General features: G+C 42.6%; 1 protein-coding gene across 2 annotated transcripts in view; it reads left to right on the forward strand.

The window, feature by feature from the left end:
• BACH2 (BTB domain and CNC homolog 2) overlaps nucleotides 1-17,451 on the forward strand; it is a 389,481-nt gene that overhangs the window by 85,430 nt on the left and 286,600 nt on the right. For both annotated transcript variants that reach the window (XM_018053144.1, XM_018053143.1), the window contains exon 2: nucleotides 8,522-8,634. Coding sequence is in view for 1 of the 2 variants with exons in the window: in XM_018053143.1 (XP_017908632.1) it covers nucleotides 8,626-8,634 (9 nt within the window). In the remaining variant the exon portion in view is untranslated. The remainder of the gene's footprint in view (nucleotides 1-8,521; nucleotides 8,635-17,451) is intronic.

The following is a 17,451-nucleotide window of genomic DNA, read 5'->3' on the forward strand; positions in this document are numbered from 1 at the left end:
AGAATCCTGAGGTCATACAGCCTGCCCCCCCCCTCTAACACCCAGCCCCGCTCTACCTACCCCCAAATCCTTAGGTATGTGGGAAATTGGAAATAATAAGTACCTCATGAGCTCAAATCCACCTGCAATGCAGAAGATCCAGGTTTGATCCCTGAGTCAGGAAGATCCCCTGGAGAAGGAAATGGCAACCCACTGGAGTATTCCTGCCTGGAGAATTCAATGGACAGAGGAGCCTGGCGGGCTACAGTCCACAGGGTCGCAAAGAATTGGACACAACTGGGTGATCAGGCACGAGCACAAGTTCGAAGGCGGGAAAGGGAAGTTCCCAGATGGGAAAACGTTAATACCACAGACTGGGCCATAGATTCTAGGGGCTGCGGTGGGTGTTTATACTCACACAGGAATTGCTGACCCAAAGCAGCAAGATGCATTCCCCCCAGAGTCTGTGTGGGGCTCTCCAGGTGAGTGTTGGGGGCACAGGGGTGGCGAGATGGGCACCCAGTATTCTGATGTTTGAATGACTCTGGGGGTCCCCAGGTGCACTACCTGCGAGGTATGAGAACTTCATTCATTCTGATGACACTGAACTCATTCAAGAGCGTTGAAAGCCCCAGCACCCTGGGAGAAGCAAACATTAGGACACAGGGTGCCCTCATGAAGAAAAAGCCACACTGTGGAGAAGCTGGTGTTCAGAGGACAGAATTTGAGCCTTAGGAAAGCAGAAATCAACAGTGAATCCTTGAGACTGCTTTCAACAGGTGCTGGTCATGCCAAATTGAGCTTTCTTCTGAGGATTAATGAAAGGTTCTTCCAAGATGAACAAGGCATCACACTCAGTTTGGCTGGCTAAACAGATGAGTTTCAGTTGTAAGCATTCGCCCCCAATAAGACGATCGTTTCTCACTACACCTTCTCCTCAAGGTATTGTTGAGAATATTTCAATTCCTCTGTTGAAAACCTTTTGTTGGAGAGATAGCGGATCCCCTTGAGCTTCTGGAAAGAGATACTTTCAGAGTGATTTTCTTTGTCTTTGCTTCCTTTTCAGTGGGTCATTCTAAAGTCATCCACCGACTAGGCTTTCTGTTGAGTTATTTTCACTTCTCACCAAATCACAGGAAATGTGTTTGTATGAACTGTTCGGCAAACGCCCCAAAGGAGAGGGAAGCTGAGATTGTTGGAAGGTCGCTAGGATTCTTTCAGAACAAAATCAAAGAAACCTGAATCAGTCAGTCACGGTTAGTAAACTTTTGTCCTAGATGAATACAGGTCAGCCTTCTCAATCCGAACTGGACAAGTGGACTGGGGATTGCCTCAAACTCTGGCCAGCCACCAAGTACACAGCAGGCAGTGACATGCACTGTTGGCAAACATGAGTTGAGGATGCTAAAATTAAGGCTTGACTCTAGTTATTAGTGGGGTGATGAAATCTCTTACATTTAATTTTTTTCTTCTGAGGCATACGAAGAGTACCCAGAGAGTACCCTATTGACCTAAAAGTGATACCATACTTCTGAAGAGAAAACTCTTCAGGATTTCATTCTTAAATTTGAAGGTGCTTTTTCATTTAGCCTCACTATATTCTGACCAAGTCAGGAGTAGATATAGATTTTGACATTAAAGGATCAAAAGAACATAAATTGATAGGAAAAAGGCTCTGTTGGAGCTAGATTTAAGGAAGATCTTCCTAAATGTTTGCCAACAACAGTTTAGCCTGCTATAACAGAATACCATAGCCTGAGAGGCTAAGCAGCAGTTTATGTCTCACAGTTTTGGAGGTGGTGAGTCCCAAGGTCAAGGTGCCAGCCTGTTTGATTCCTAGCGAGGGCTCTCTTATAGACAGTGGACTTCCTGCTGTGTCCTCAGGTGGTGAGGAGAGGGGGAGAAAGAACGTATGCACACAATTGAGCTCTCTGGCATCTCTTCCTATAATGGCACTAATCCCACAATGGGAACTCCACCCAAATATCATCACATCGGGGATTAGGCAACCTGTGCATTTGACGGGGGGACACATAAACATTCAGTCTATAACATCATTATAATTAAAATTTGCAAATATTGAGTGCCTACTGCATGTAGGACAGTGGGATAGATGCTGGTTATTTGGGCATAAAACAGACAAAATCTCTTCCCTTGAAATACTTGTAATCCAGTAGGGTAATTGAGAAGTAAACACCTCCATACAATTGCAAGCATGATGAGATGATGCTGAATGGTGATGGGAAACAGGAAAAGGTGAAGAGCCTCATCTTATTTAACATCATGCATCCAGTGCTTTCTTCATGTTACTCCGTTTAATTGTCAGAACAGTCTTAGGAGGTATAAAGAATTTCCTCAAATTTTACGGGTGAAGGAATAGAGACGCAGAGATTAGTGCCAAGAGGCAGAGTTGAAAGGCAGACTGACGTGGTTCCTGAGCCCCGCCTTGCCCACTCTTCCCACTGGGCTCCCTGTGCCCAGGGAGCCACAGCGGTGCAACCCGAGGAGATCAGGAGACAGGCTGGGGCCATCAGCCTTGGAGATTTAAAGGAGCAAAGAATCCCCCAACCGACATGAAAGGTCTATGATAATAGACACAACCTGACCCACCAAATCCAACCTGTTTGGTATTTCCAAAGTATTAATATAAACTGCCAACATTGAAAAGGCATATGATTTCATGTGATCTCTCACTGTTTTTGTCTTCCTTGAAAATCAGAAGCTCTGGGGCCATGTGCCTAATGTCCCTTGTTCCTGCCTTCCTAGAGTGACACTTGGCAGATTCTCCAGGCCACCTGCTCCTCATTGTCTTTTCCTCTGGCCTGACTGTTCCCTCATCTCATTCTTTCTTGACCCCTTTCTGGTTGTTCAGTCGCTCCATTGTGTCCAACTCTTTGTGACCCCATGGACTGCAGCATGCCAGGCTTCCCTGTCCTTCACCATCTCCCAGAGTTGGCTCAGACTCATGTCCCATTGAATCAATGATGCCATCCAACCATCTCATCCTCTGTAACCCCTTCCTCCTCCTGCCCCCAGTCTTTCCGAGCATCAGGGTCTTTTCCAGTGAGTGGGTTTTTCTCAAGTGGCCAAAGTATTGGAGTTTCAGCATCAGTCCTTCCAATGAATATTTATGGTTGATTTCCATTGGTATTGACTGGTTTGATCTCCTTGCTGTCCCAGGGACTCTCAAGAGTCTATCCCTTAGGCATCTGAATTTGTGTTCTCTGGATTAAATAGCCCCACCCAGGCTGGAAGTAGGCTGATCCAGACACCCTCTTGGGAGCTTTTCTGTATTGTGCCTCTAATTAAGATATTCCTAAATTACTTAAATTGATATTTTGTAGAGTGTTAGTCCTGAACTTGGATACCCTGACTTAGGATTAGACTACAGGGAACCCCCAGCATACGTGCCAGAAGTATTCATCTGAAAGCAGCAGTCACTCTACCCCTTGGCACTGTTCGCTGGCATGCTGCTTGCTACTCCTCATCTGGTTCTCAGGGCAGTTTTTTTGTGTTACCAGGAGTGTCTCTTTCCTTTATATTCCTTTCATTTCTTCTTCCTTATCAATTTCCTGTTGAACTATATAGCTCATACGCTAGTTAGTATTTCAGAATATTAATTTTCAAATTGCCTAGCCTACCCTTGGATAAGAAGGCTCCTGATGATGCTTGGTGGCCAGATGACTTGGGTGGTGTGTTTCCTGTGGCATGCCATGAGGGCAGGGCACAGGGGAGCAAGGCAGGGTGGCCAACACAGTCCTGTCTCTTGGGGCAGAATCAGGTTACGGCATGTTTGCTGCCTAAAGCTGGGGATGGCAAAAGCACAGAAGTCTTGCAGAGTCAGAGCCACATGTCTGATGTAACCATGAGGCTGGAGAAGGACCTTTAAGACATTTCTCAGGAAACGTTGCTCTGTCTTTTCAGGAAGAACGGACAGAGACAACCACTTGGAGAGTATATGTACATTTAGAGTAGAGGACGGGTCTGTTTGCTGCTTCACCTTTGGCTCTTTTAATCCCAGCACCAACATCCCTTATTGTGGAAGGGAGTGATTGGACTGTCTGTAATAAAATGGTTTTACATTTTCCAGTCTTGCACAAGGATTCCACTTGAAGGTTGTCAGAGGTGTGTTAATTACCCCAACTCATGAAATTTACTCCCCTGTGGTGGAGGATATTAGGGATATTTCTCTCATCTGTTAACGTCATTTCTGATGCTCCTAAGTCCTAGATTTAGAGAATTTCTTCTAGACTCTTACCGCCTTGCCTGCTCTCCCTTTCTCTCCGAGCACCCATTCATCTTTGTATTCCCTTATTCCTTTTCCACCAGCTCTTGGGTCCTCATGCTTTGGCCCTTTGCTCAGGCTACTGGATTCAGTGATGTGAGGGGAGGGACTGGGGGCCTTGATTCACAGGCTGACCTCAGGCTGTGTTGTATGTAAAAGCCAGTGGGAACTTGGACAACGTGAGGCATGAACCACTGGCTCCTCTTGACATGTTTCCTGTGGGGAGTGCCAAAACTCCTCAGCTTTGAGTTATATCAGAAAAGACTTCTAAAATGAGCATCTTGGTAGAGAGTGAGGAGTTGGAGTGGGGAGAAAAACCCAGCTCATCATATTCCATTGATTTCTTATTGGTATTTAATGCCACTGAAGGTGTTAAGTCACTCAGTTGTGTCCAACTCTGCGACCCCATGGACTGTAGCCTTCTGGGCTCTGTGGAATTTTCCAGGCAAGAATACCGGTGTGGGTAACCTTTCCCTTCTCCAGGGGATCTTCCTGACCCAGGGACCAAACCTGGATCTCCTGCCTTGCAGGCAAATTCTTTACTGTCTGAGCCACCAGAATCATTGATTATTGGTAATAAGTATTTGTTGCCTTTTCAAGGGCTAAGAAATGGCGCAACACACACACACACACGCACACACAGCCATTTGACATGTTTAAGCTTCTCTTTAGAGTAAGGAGAAGAGAATAAAGTTGGCTTCTATTCCTACTATGCCTCTCTACACCATGATCAGTGATCCAGTTTAACATACTCTTCTCTGTGGTAGGTGGAGATTGATGGTAAATAAATAGTGGTGAAACAGGTAGGCCCGGTCTTAACTCTACTCCGACTCCCACTTGCTGACACCCGAGCCCTGAGAGTGTATCATCCCGGAGAAGCCCTAGCATGTGGCGCTGTCACCAGGAGCCTCAGGACTGGCTGGTGAGGGGGTCGGCCATATCACTGAACCTGTCCCCAAGGCTCTTTGGCTCACCTGCCCTTTGCTTTTCTCCTTTTTCGTAACCTTCACCTTTTCTTTTCATTCTCTTTGCTCTCGTCTTCTTACATGTGCCCTGTCTCTGCCTTCCTGCTCACCCACACTTCGTAACCCGCCTGGAAAGATGAATTGCAGTTCAACTAAGCTTTTAAACGCCTAAGGTTGACCATGGGCTTTGTTTTGCTGGTTGAACCAATCCTGTTAGAAGTGACTGAGTGGAAGTCACACATTGGGATGGCGTTTCTTCAGCTGCCCTTGAAAGGCATCAGCTTCTTGAACAATTAAAAAGAAACATTGAAAAAATAGAATAAAAAAAAGAAACACTCCCTTAATTCTACTGTGGTAACTCTGATATCTTTTCCCTGAATGCTTTATACTTGAGTCAGTCTTGTTTTTTAAGCTGTGGATTTTTCTAAGTTTCTTCATAAATTGAATTGGCTATAAAACAACCAGGTTCTCTGTATTTCAAAGAAGATTGAAATAACTTGATAGAATAAGGCTAGTCTTTTCCAATGCTGTCCAGAAGCAAACTGATCCAGTTTCTAATTCTGTCATTTGTTTGCTGAGGTTATTTGTGTTAATTGTGATCTTTCAGTGTGTGTGTCTGTTTTATTGGGGGACGTTCTTTTATTTGTGGTCTTTGAACTTATTTTAATTCTATAGTGTCTTGAAATGAAGTCACTTCCAGCACAGGGTCTCCTGCCTACTACAGCATGACTAAGAAGAATTCTTTTTCCTCTCTGCATCCAGTTTCCTAATTAGGAAAACTGCCACTCAAATTGATCCCAGTATTAAAGAATATAAAAATGCATTGTACAGTTTTGAGCATTGTGTAAGGTATTCTTAACAGTACTTCTTAAAAAAAATTTGTGATCCTGGACCTGGAAAGATTTTCTTCTTCTAAAAAAAATCCTGAAGGGCATTTGCAGCGATTATCAACATTGTTTTTAAGGCCTTCCATTGAGAGTCATGACATCACTCTCGGCCCTATGAGTGAGAGCAAAGAAAAAAAAAATCTGTTCATGATATTTATTAAGAATTTTCTAGGTGATTAATGTTTCCCTTGGAGAGTTTTTATTCTGACTTTGTTGTAGAACCGACATACATGAAAATGATACAAGAACACTTGGCTGGGGTGGCGGACAGGAGAGGATCCAAAATTAGTTTACTGCAAGCTATGTAAGCAAGTTCTCAGGGCATGGGGATAGTGGGATGATTGGAACTGGGTGGGGTTTCCTTGGGGAAATTATGCTCAAGAATCCTTGTCTGTTTGTTATTATCTTCTTGTGCCCACCTTTCCTGTGTTGATAGCAATGTGTCCCTTTGAATGGAATTGTGACATCAGGCATCTCTGCCAGGTTTTTGAACAAACTTCCCAGTTCATTGTTGGGCCATAGTTTTTAAACGGATCAAGTATATATGTCAAAAAGGAAATAACATGTCTAGATTTCTCCTTTAAAACCCTGAAATTCATTAACATCTGCTTCTAGAAATTCAGAGAGTATAAGTTACATGCAGAATTTTCTTTCAGTCACTTTTAAGCTCGCTTAGAATTAGATATTGAATTTTCTTGGCTTTGAAGCAGTGATTACCCAGGTCTCGTGTACAGATGAGGGTGTGTTTGGATGTATTTAGGCTAGAGAGGCAGAATTCCAGGGTCTCTCCATGTTGTACATCATTGTTAAAATATGTTATTGCTATGACTGATTGTAATATTTTCTTTGGAATTTATGTGTCTCAAATAGCCGAGGAGTGATCGGCAGTCTCTTCTCCCTGTCTTCTGATTTATAATAACATTGTGTTTGCAGAATGATAATGTGCGTGGAGTAAGGGTTTATCTTTTGAAAACGTGTATTGCGAAATCACTTCCTTCTTAGTGAAAGATGTTAAAATGGAGAATACAGCCTTGGACTTAAGTGCCTTCGACTCAGTCAGCAGACATGCCTCATGTTGTTCTCCAATAGATGAAAGCTGGCTGCTAAAAACTAAAGGTGATGCTGGGCCAGTGGGATTCTGCATACTTCTCCCTTTTCCTCTTGAATATTTTCTACACTGTCATTATAATTAAAATAATATATTTTAAAGACACTGCAGTTCTGCTTGAACCTCGAATTCCAGGCTTTATGGAAAGATTCAGATATATAAATCCTTCCTAGCCGCAACCTGAAAACACATAGAAATAAGGGGAATATAAGGCACCTTACAATGTTTTGTTCTCCTGTCAAATCCTCTCAGAAACATCTTTCAAAGGAAAAGGCTACCAATCCAATTAAGTGGTTGAATATATTTTCTGTATTTTTCCTTAATATTTGACAAATTAAGAATCCTGGAACTGAACAAGGACCATTGTGTTCTAAAATGTAATTCAAATGAATCGAAAAACCTACCTGAAGAACCAACAATGTGGATAAAAACATGGACCCTATTTCCCATTTGAGGGGATGTTGGGTCATCTGCTTCATTTGGCCCATGGAAAACAGAACAGCTTCTGGTACACTGCCTCTCAAAAAGCTCCATGGAAGGCTCTAGCTGTTAAGTCCTGACAGTGGTACAGTCAGGCTCCAGCAAATGCTGGTCTGTTTCTTGGTTGGTGTTTTCTTTTTTACCACATCATGCAGCACGTGAGATCTTAGTTCCCTGACCAGGGATCGAACCCATGGCCCCTTCAGTGAAAGTGCAGAGTGTTAACCGCTGGGCCACCAGGGAAGTCTCAACTAGTCTGTTCCTTTACTCCTGTGGGCTGCATGGTATTGAGATTTGGCACACTTGCTGCTCATATGTTAGAGCCTTTTCCTTCCCAAGGAGACTAGAGGCTGCACTAGAAGCCCTTGTATAACTGACCTCTCTGGCTTACTGGTCACTGTATCCTCAGTACTCAGTGCAGAGTACGTACTCAAAAAATAGTTACTGAATGAATGAGTGTTCTTATCCCTGTGCATCCACAGTCACTCAGAGCATATGATATCCAACTTTTCCTTGGATGCTGGTGTGCCTGGTGTCTGCAGCCTCAAGACTCTTGATTAGACTCTCTAGACCTGCACCGTCCATTATGGTAACCACTGACCACACATGGCTATTTACACTGAGCTTTAATTAAAATTACACAGAATTTAAAATTCAGCCCTCAGTTGCCCTGGCCACAATTCAAATACTCAGTAGCAACGTATGGCTAGTGGCTACCATATTGACTAGCACAGGTATGGAGCCTTGCCATCATGGCAGAAAGTTCCTCTGGACACAGGACTGCTCTGAAAGATCTTTTCTTTGTTTGTGATTACAGTGCAGCTGTCTGCTTCAGGAAGTGAGGTCAACAGGAGCAAGGAGAATCTTTAAGAGCTGCCTCGCATTGTGACATGTCTGATTCCTTGCTGCAGTCCCTACAGCATGAACAAGGTAAGAGGCACTTTGGGGACTGATCTTTTGTGTCTTCTTTATGGTACCATGAATTTCCCTGGCTACGTGATGTCTTTCTGTGATGTGAGGAGGTTGTGTCTCCTGCTGGAAGCATTATGGAGGTTGGCAAGCAGTGTCGACAGGCAGGGTCACAGGCTGCTGGTGGTGTAGTGTTCTAGAGGTGTCAACTGTGTTCGTCGGAGGCCTCTGAGCAGCTGGACTGTAAGTTGTTAGTATAATTGTCTTGCCATGGATATTGGAAGACTGAGGCTCTAGGGCCAAGCTGCTACTGCTGCTGCTAAGTCGCTTTAGTCGTGTCCAACTCTGTGCGACCCCACTACCTGGGTTTAAATATCAGCTAGCTTTGAGGACCTTGGGAAAGTGGCTTAAAGGCTCTATGCCTCAGTTTCCCCGTCTGTGAAATGCTGGTGATAATGGTATGTAACTCGCAGGGTTGTTTTAAGGATGAAATGAGTTGATATGTGTCCTAGTGTTTAATACAGCCCCTGACTACATTATAAGCATTTGATTAGTTTTTTGCTGTTGTTGTTTCTGGTGTTGGGGACACTGTTATCCCTCAGATATTGTTGCCAGAAAGCCTTAGGTGCAGGTGGCGCCAGTGGTAAAGAACCCACCTGCCAGTGCAGGAGACTTAAGAGACATGAGTTCGATCCCTGGGTTCGGAAAACCCCCGGGAGGAAAGCATGGTATCCCACTCCAGTATTCTTGCCTGGAGAATCCTATGGACAGAGGAGCCTGGCAAGCTACAGTCCATGGGGTCACACAGAGTCAGACATGACTGAAGTGACTTAGCACGGCCTGGCAACATTTGCATTTATTCCTTGATTGATTACTCAGCATGCAGTGATTGATTTCCAGATGGGCACTCGGGGGAAAAATGATGAATGGGGCTGAGGTCCTGCCTTTAGCAGGTGACAGACAATTTAGGGGCCCTGTGACCGGTGTGAGGTGAGTACCAGAAGCTGGAGAAGCGTAGAAGAAACATCTCTCTTTGAGGAATCTGGAAAGGAGCATATAGAAGCAGTGACGTCTCGACTTGAATTCTGTATGCTACGCGGTCATTTCTTGGGCACAGAAGTATGGCAGGGCATTCCAGGCAGAGGAAACTGCCTGTGTGTAGGAGTGCAGAAGCTTATGAGAAAGTCTGCCATGCTTAGAGAGCAATAGAGTTTGTATGGCTGGGGCAGGATATCTCAACCTTGGCACTATTGATGTTTGGATCAGGAAGTCCTTTGTCATGTGAGGCTGTCTTCTGTGTTGGAGGTGTTTAGTAGCGTTCAACTTCCTCCACTTCAGTGTGACAATGAAAAATGTCCCAACACGTTGGCCAGTGTCCCTTTAGGGAACAAAAAAGGCCTGCTTGAGAACACCTGCCCTGGCGGAAGATGGCAGATAGGAAGGAGCCCAGAGAAGGAGGGACAGATTGCATTCCGAGAGCCCCTGAAGGATTTAAAACAGGGGAGAGACAGTTCCAGAGACTGCAACAAGAAGTAACCATGGATTGTAATGGAGTTGGACAGCACTTTTAGGTGATTTGGTCTTAAAAACCTACTACGGGACTCCTAAACTTTAGAAAGTCCATGTAACTTGTTGAGGTTCTTTTGCTAAGATCCCTTTTCCAGGGGCAGTTTTTCTCATGGCCATTGTTCAGCCTTTTTATGGGCATGGTTGCTTTACCCCATCAGAAGGGATCAGAAAAAAGTAAGCCATTGTTTTGGGGGTTTTTTGGCCATGTTGTGAAGCATGTGGAATCTTAATTCCCTGACCAGGCATCAAACGCCTGCCCCCTTCCCTGGAAGCGCAGTCTTAACCACTGGACTATCAGGGAAGTCCCAACGCTTTTTTTTTTTTTTTTTTTTTTGAGAGATTTTCATTTGACTGAGCCAAGCCAAAGAGAAAGAAAGCTTTGCTGACCTTTCCCTCCTTTGGGTCCAATACTTAAACCTTTTTTTTTAATCCCTATTTTTTTTAATTGAAGTATAATTGCTGGGATAGTTGGATGGCATCACTGACTGAATGGACATTGAGTGAGAAAACTCAGATAGTGAAGGACAGGAAAGCCTGGAGTGCTGCAGTTCATGGGGTCACAGAGTTGGACACAATTGAGCAACTGAGCAACAGCAACAGTAGTTGCTGGACAATATTATACAAGTGACAGGTGCACAATATAGTGATTCATAACTTTTAAAGGTTATGCTCCATTTATAGTTATTATAAAATACTGGCTATATTCCCCATGTTGTGTAGTCTATCCTTGTAGCTTGTTTTATGCCTAACAGTTCATATCTCCTACGCCCCTACCCCGGTATGGCCCCTCCCCCTTCCTTCTCCCCACTGGCAGCCACTAACTTATTAGTTCTCTATATTTATGAGTCTTTCTTTTTTATTTGTTTTTATTGTATTTTTTTTTTAGACTCCACGTACAAGTGAAATCATACAGTATTTGTCTTTCTCTGACTTATTTCACATAATGCCCCCTAACAGTCTTTGAGGAGTGAGCTTTGGAATCCTGGAAGATGGGCAGGTATTCTTCCCCAAGGTCAAGGTTGGAAGTGGGGGAGGGAAGGAGATTCATCATGGCGGTCACTGCAGACCTTGGCTTCTATCATTGACAGTTTGATGTAGTGAAAAGCTAAGACAACTCTTGGGAAATCTCAGATTGGCAAGTACAGTCTGATGTGGCAGCCCTGCCCTGAGTTTCTCCAGGGCAACGCAAGACCTGACATCATGGTTTGGCTCTTGGCACACAGCTGGGAACCAGACTCAGAAATTTCAGAAGTCTCGGTAGGTGTGTCGGTGGCTTGGGAGGTTATGTTCTCGCCTGAATGACCCAGTGAATGTTTTATTTTATGTTGTTGTAAGTCAAAGTGGTGATTAAGCATGATGTGTAACCTTCATCGGTCAGCATTTTTCTTATAGTTTTCTTGGCATAAGACAAAAAAATAGGTCACCCCCTGGGAAGAAAACAGACCTTAGCACAAATAAAACTAGACAGTCACCTCATCAGTTAGGATATATAAATTAGAACATTGGAAATATTTTTGAGGGTATGACTGATTTTCTAAGTAGAAGTGTTCCTAGAAACTTGGAGACATCTGACTTGTACATTTTCCACTTCCTTGGACATACACAGTAATCACTCTCCTTCCTTCCCAAACCCCAGCTCGCTTTGTGACACTTTGCCTAGGGACATGTCTGGCCGGGTAGGGGTGGGGGGCTGGGACATCCTAGGGTCCAGGGCTGCTCCTCTGAAATACCGCAGCAATTCTGATCACAGTTGGGCACTAACAGCTTCCTTTTGGGTCAGTTGGAGACAGAACCCTCTAGAAAACCTAGGAATGGCCGCACGGCATCAAGAATTGGCAGTTTGTCTAACTAACCTAACAGGGATAATCTGTTAGTGAGCCGTTGGCAGCCAGGTAGGGCCTTCATTCCTCACATTCTGGAACTTCTCTGTGTGCCCGGGTCTGGAATGCACCTACCTGGAAGGGGTACACTTCTGGCCCTCAGACAGCCAGCGCAGATACCTTAGTGCTGGCAGAAAACAGAGGGCCTTCCCAGCCACCACAATGTTCACTGTGAACTTAGGGCCGTTTCCAAAGGCTGGCGTACGTGGGGTGTGTCAGGTTGATACAGGGTGGATACCCTCACATCGCTTCATGTTTTCAGTCTTGTAAACAGACTAATGCTTGTACGTTTCTGGGCTTTGCGCTCTAGCCTCACACTTAAGGGAACTGTGTATGTAAAAATTTCCCCAGGGTTCTCATGCTCCCTGGGCTTAGGCAGACTTGCAGACTATGTTCCCAACTTCCATATTCTCCTTGGAGTTTTTTGCAAGAGCTGACTTTCCAATCTTTTGTGTTGATCAAAAATTTTATAGTTAGGATTTCACTTTAAATTTGTCCAGCGTCTTTACCCTTTCTACTTTCTTGGTTATCCTCTTGTTAATATGTATAAATATATATTATATTTTACTATTATAAATTTTGCTAACCAGAAGGATTATTGTTTTGTGTTTATGTTTTTTATCTATAATTTATATTTCTATGTGTTGTTTGTATGTGTTGTCATGCTGTCAAGAGAGGATTTTAGCGTGTAACTTAGAAAATCGTAGCCAAATGAGAAGTTGGACAGAATGGGATTTTGTGGACATAAACTGGGCAGGGTGGTGTGCATTTAGGACATGCCACTATGTAACACAGAACCACACTTATAGGAACAAAGTTCTGCTTTTGAAAGAGCTCTCTCCCTAGAAGAAAGCTTGAAATTATGATCCTAAACTCTTTCTCTGTGGTCATCATTCTCTTGAAGGCACATCACATGATGTTCTCTGCCTTGAATTTATGAGGACACTCCATCTGATTGAAAAATAATTGACTTTTCCGTTATTGCCCAGAATGCTCCTCACTCTACCCCCACAGTGAAAATGAATCTTCTTAGAACTGTTTCTTCCTTGTCATGGTCAGATAAGGCTAAATCTGACTGTTACTGCCTTAGACATACGCCATGGCATCAAATGGAGGAAGGTGGTGTCTCTTATCTCCCTTGCTGGGTGGATGCCACTATTTTGCTTACTCAGCCCAACATAATTTTTTCTCTGAGTATTTCCCAATCTTCAGCACCATATTCTACTGTGCTAAGTTTGAGGCAGTTTCACCTTTACACGCAAATCAGTATCTCTACAATTGATAGAAAAGTAACACTGGAAATTTCATTTCTGCCTTCTTTTAGAGTTTTTCTTACTTTGCCACTCGTTAGTAGGAAGCAGTGAAGTCCAGGACTCACACCCTTGGATCTTCCCAGAAACACCTGGCAGACACATAACAGCATCAGGTCCTTCGCCCTTCAGCACATTTATCATGTACACAATGCGTACCATGACCATGCTTGCTGTTCACCAGGGAGCAAAACAAAGGTCTTGACTGTCCAAAACCTTCGTTCTGGCCAACATGAGGAGTTGTCTCACTCCAGAGTTTAATAAGCATGCATCTGATGTTCAAACTTTCTCCATTTGAAACTTCTTCCACCTGAAGAGCAAGTTAATAGAGCTACTGGATGCAGGATAAGGGATTGGTGAACAGTAAACTTGTAAGAGCTCTCTCCTCCCCTTTCTAGGACACGCTGGGTGGTTTTACCCAGTGACCAGTCTTTATTTTATGAGTCTCCACTGTTGTTTTTCTGAAGGCAAATGGCCGAATTCCCCTCCTGGCAGACTTTGGAGTAACATCACACCCTTCAAAAACCAATGACGCAGAAAAAAATACAAATACAGCTTAAGTCATCTTGGAATAAGGAGGACCTTATTAATATCTAGTGACAGAAGTGATAGAGGAAGAAAATGTATTTGTATAAAACCTAAAGGTGTTTTTACGTCAGAAGACATTCTGAACTATCCTACCACACAGGAGACTAGCCGGGCAACATATACAACACGTATACGACACGTGTCAGACAGTTAGCTAACTTATGAAAAACTCTTGAGCATTAGGAAGATGAGTGATTCCTCTAATAGAAAATGGGCAAAGAACAGAAAGGTAAAGCCAATAAAGGAAGAAATGTGATCAGCAAATAATTATACAAGAAAATACCCAATCCCAGAATTTATCAAAGTAAGACAAATTAAAATGATGAGATGGTATTTTCTACCTATACAGTTGATGAGATTCTATTTCTACCTATACAATCGAGGAGGATTTAAAACAGTTACTCATCAAAGGTATAGATAGGACTGATAGCCCTCTCTCATCCAAGTTAATGAAAGAGCATGTTTCTCAAGGGGGCTTCGTGTGTATCAAAGCCTCCAAAATAAATGTACGTTTTAACTCAGAAATTCCGTTTCTGAAACTCAATGAAAATTGTCATAGATGTGTGTAAAAATTTAGCTAAGATTTTCATTATATATTATCATAGTAACTTTAAAAAAATAATAACCATAACACATCCAGACAGTAAAAATGACGAGGGATAGTAGAATATTTAGTGATAAAAAAAGATGTTTCCAATAAATTGTGAAGAAGGCAAGTGATTAATACATAACAATATATACAGTTTGATCATTATTTTTTTTTAAAGATTCCCTTCTGCCCACAGCAAAAAGATTGCAGATACACAGCAAAGTACTAAGAGCATTGTCTTCTTTTTGCTTATATGTTCTAAATTTTCTTAAGCAATATGAATTCTTTCCTACTAAAAGTAGTGTTTTGAAATAAGGCATGCAATTATCTTTAAGACAGAGACTTCACTAAATATTAAAAATATATATGATGAAGAAGACTTTGCGGTGGGCTTCCCTGGTGGTCCAATGGTTAAGGCTTCACCCTCCAGTGCAGGGGGTGTGAGTTCAAGCTAAGATCCCACATGCCTCGATGCCAAAACACCAAAACATAAAACAGAAGCAATATTCAGTAAAGACTTAAAAAAAAATGGTCCAGATTAAAAAAAAAAAAAAGGAAAACAGACTATGAGGATTCTGCCCAGAATTCTGGCAGTGTTTTTCCCGAGGACAGGTATAAGGTATGCATGTTTCTTATTTAAGAAAATATTTTTCTGTGAGAAGAGACACCTGAGAGCTCTCTCCACTAATCCCTGCCCCGAACACGGTGAAGAAAGGCCAGATGAGGATGACATAGTGAGAAGTGACCATCTACAAGCCAGGAGGAAAGTTCTCACTGGGAACCAATCCTACTGGATTTTGATCAAAGACTTCAGTCTCCATAACTGTGCAAAAATCAATGTCTGTTGTTTAAATTTTTTTTTCAACTTTCTTTTTTTTTAATTCCTCTTTCTTTTTTATTTTTTAATTTTTTTGGAGGTTAATTACTTTACAATATTGTATTGGTTTTGCCATACATCAACATGAATCTACCACAGGTATACACGTGTTCCCCATCCTGAACTTTCTTGCAATTAATATTTATATGTATGATTTACAATCAGAAAAAGCAGGCATTTTACAATAAATACATTTTTAGCTGTTCTGCATTTGAGGTACAAGTGGGTGGAAATATTTAATGGCAGATAAAAAGAGAAAGAAACATTGGTCAAATAGATCTGAATGTGGAAGTCATTCTATTTGACATATTACCAGGAAGGAGTATTTTAATGCACCAACGTTTTAGAGGCAGTAGTATATTGAGAAATGCTCTAGAAAAGATACTGTCTTTTGAATTCAGTGGCTATTACATCCCCTTACTCATTACATCCTCTTATTCAAGATACTGCTAAAGCGCCAAGTTTAGACCAATGGTTTTCAAGCTGTGGTTTGGGGACCCCTGGGGTGCCCACTTATGGGCCACCTGCAAGGTCAAAACTATTTTTGTAATAATACTGAGACATTTTTTGCCCTTTCCACTGTCTCTCAAGTATACAGTACAATTTGAGAGGCTCCATGACATGCTGTGATGTCATCCCCCTGATGGCTGTTGGTATGTTTCCTTGTGTTTTCCTGTTCCAAGAATGTCTCCATTTTAATTTTTAATATGGTAAAGTGTGTGAGTCGCTCAGTCATGTCCAACTCTGCAACACCATGGACTTTAGCCCGCTAGGTTCCTCTGTCCATGGAATCCTCCAGGCAAGAATACTGGAGTGGGTTGCCATTTCCTACTCTAGGGAATCTTCCCAACCTAGGGATTGAACCTGAGTCTCTTGCTTCGCAGGCAGATTCTTTACCATCTGAGCTACCAGGAAGCCCCACATTGACAGAAATAACTGACCTGGACAAGGGCTCTTTAGGGTCTGCAATCATTTTTAAGCATATCCTCAGTTAGGAGTCTAGTCTTTGCCTGTGTCCTGTATTTGGCAGTAGTTGCTCTAAGAAGAAGGTGGTCCCTGGCTCCTGGTTCAGGAGGGCCCTGGACATTGTAGCACATCTGTTCTCACCTTCTGCATCTTTAAAGAAACATTGCCCTTGTTCTTTATTTTTAAAACTTTACTTTGTAGAATTTGAGAAGCTGCGTGAAACTTTGTTAGCACAAGGGTGACATGTAAATTGAGTTCTGCTGAATGTGAGGTGTATGGAAATCGTGAAATTAGACCTCCAGTCTCTTGCCTTGGCACTGCACTGGGCAAGTCTGAATTTTTAGGATGGAAACAGGAATATAATTTCCTTCTGAGAGGTATAGGAGTGCATATTTAAAATAAACATAACCTGTACAGATGAGCCTATTTGCAAAGCAGAAATAGAGACACAGACATAGAGAACAAATGTATGGACATCAAGAAATGGAGGGGTGAGATGAATGGGAGATTGAGATTAACATATGCTGGGACTGACATATATGTACTATCAATACTATGTATAAAATAGATAACTAGTAAGAACCTACTGTATAGCACAGGAAACTCTATAATCAGTGTTCTGGGGTGACCTAAATGGGAAGAAAATCCAAAAAAGAGCGGTTATATGTATACATAAGGTGGATTCACTTTGTTGTACAGTAGAAACTAACAACATTGTAAAGCAGCTATGTGTGAAAGGGTTAGTCGCTCAGTTGTGTCCAACTCTTTGCAGCCGCATGGACTGTAGCCCGCCAGACTCCTCTATCCACAGAATTCTCCAGGCAAGAATACTGAGTTGGTTGCCATTCCCTTCTCCAGAGGATCTTCCCAACCCAGGGATCAAACCCAGGTATCCCACATTGCAGACAGATTCTTTACCATCTGAGCCACCAGGAAAGCCCTAATACTCCAATAAAAATTAGTAAAATAAAAAACATAACCTAGTGGATGATCAGCTTGGCATGAAGTAGGGAGGAGACAAACTTGAAATTAACTGAGTATGTTTATGCTTATCTGTCT

This window comes from Capra hircus, chromosome 9 (genome assembly GCF_001704415.2).
Source record: "Capra hircus breed San Clemente chromosome 9, ASM170441v1, whole genome shotgun sequence".
Lineage (NCBI taxonomy): Eukaryota > Metazoa > Chordata > Mammalia > Artiodactyla > Bovidae > Capra > Capra hircus.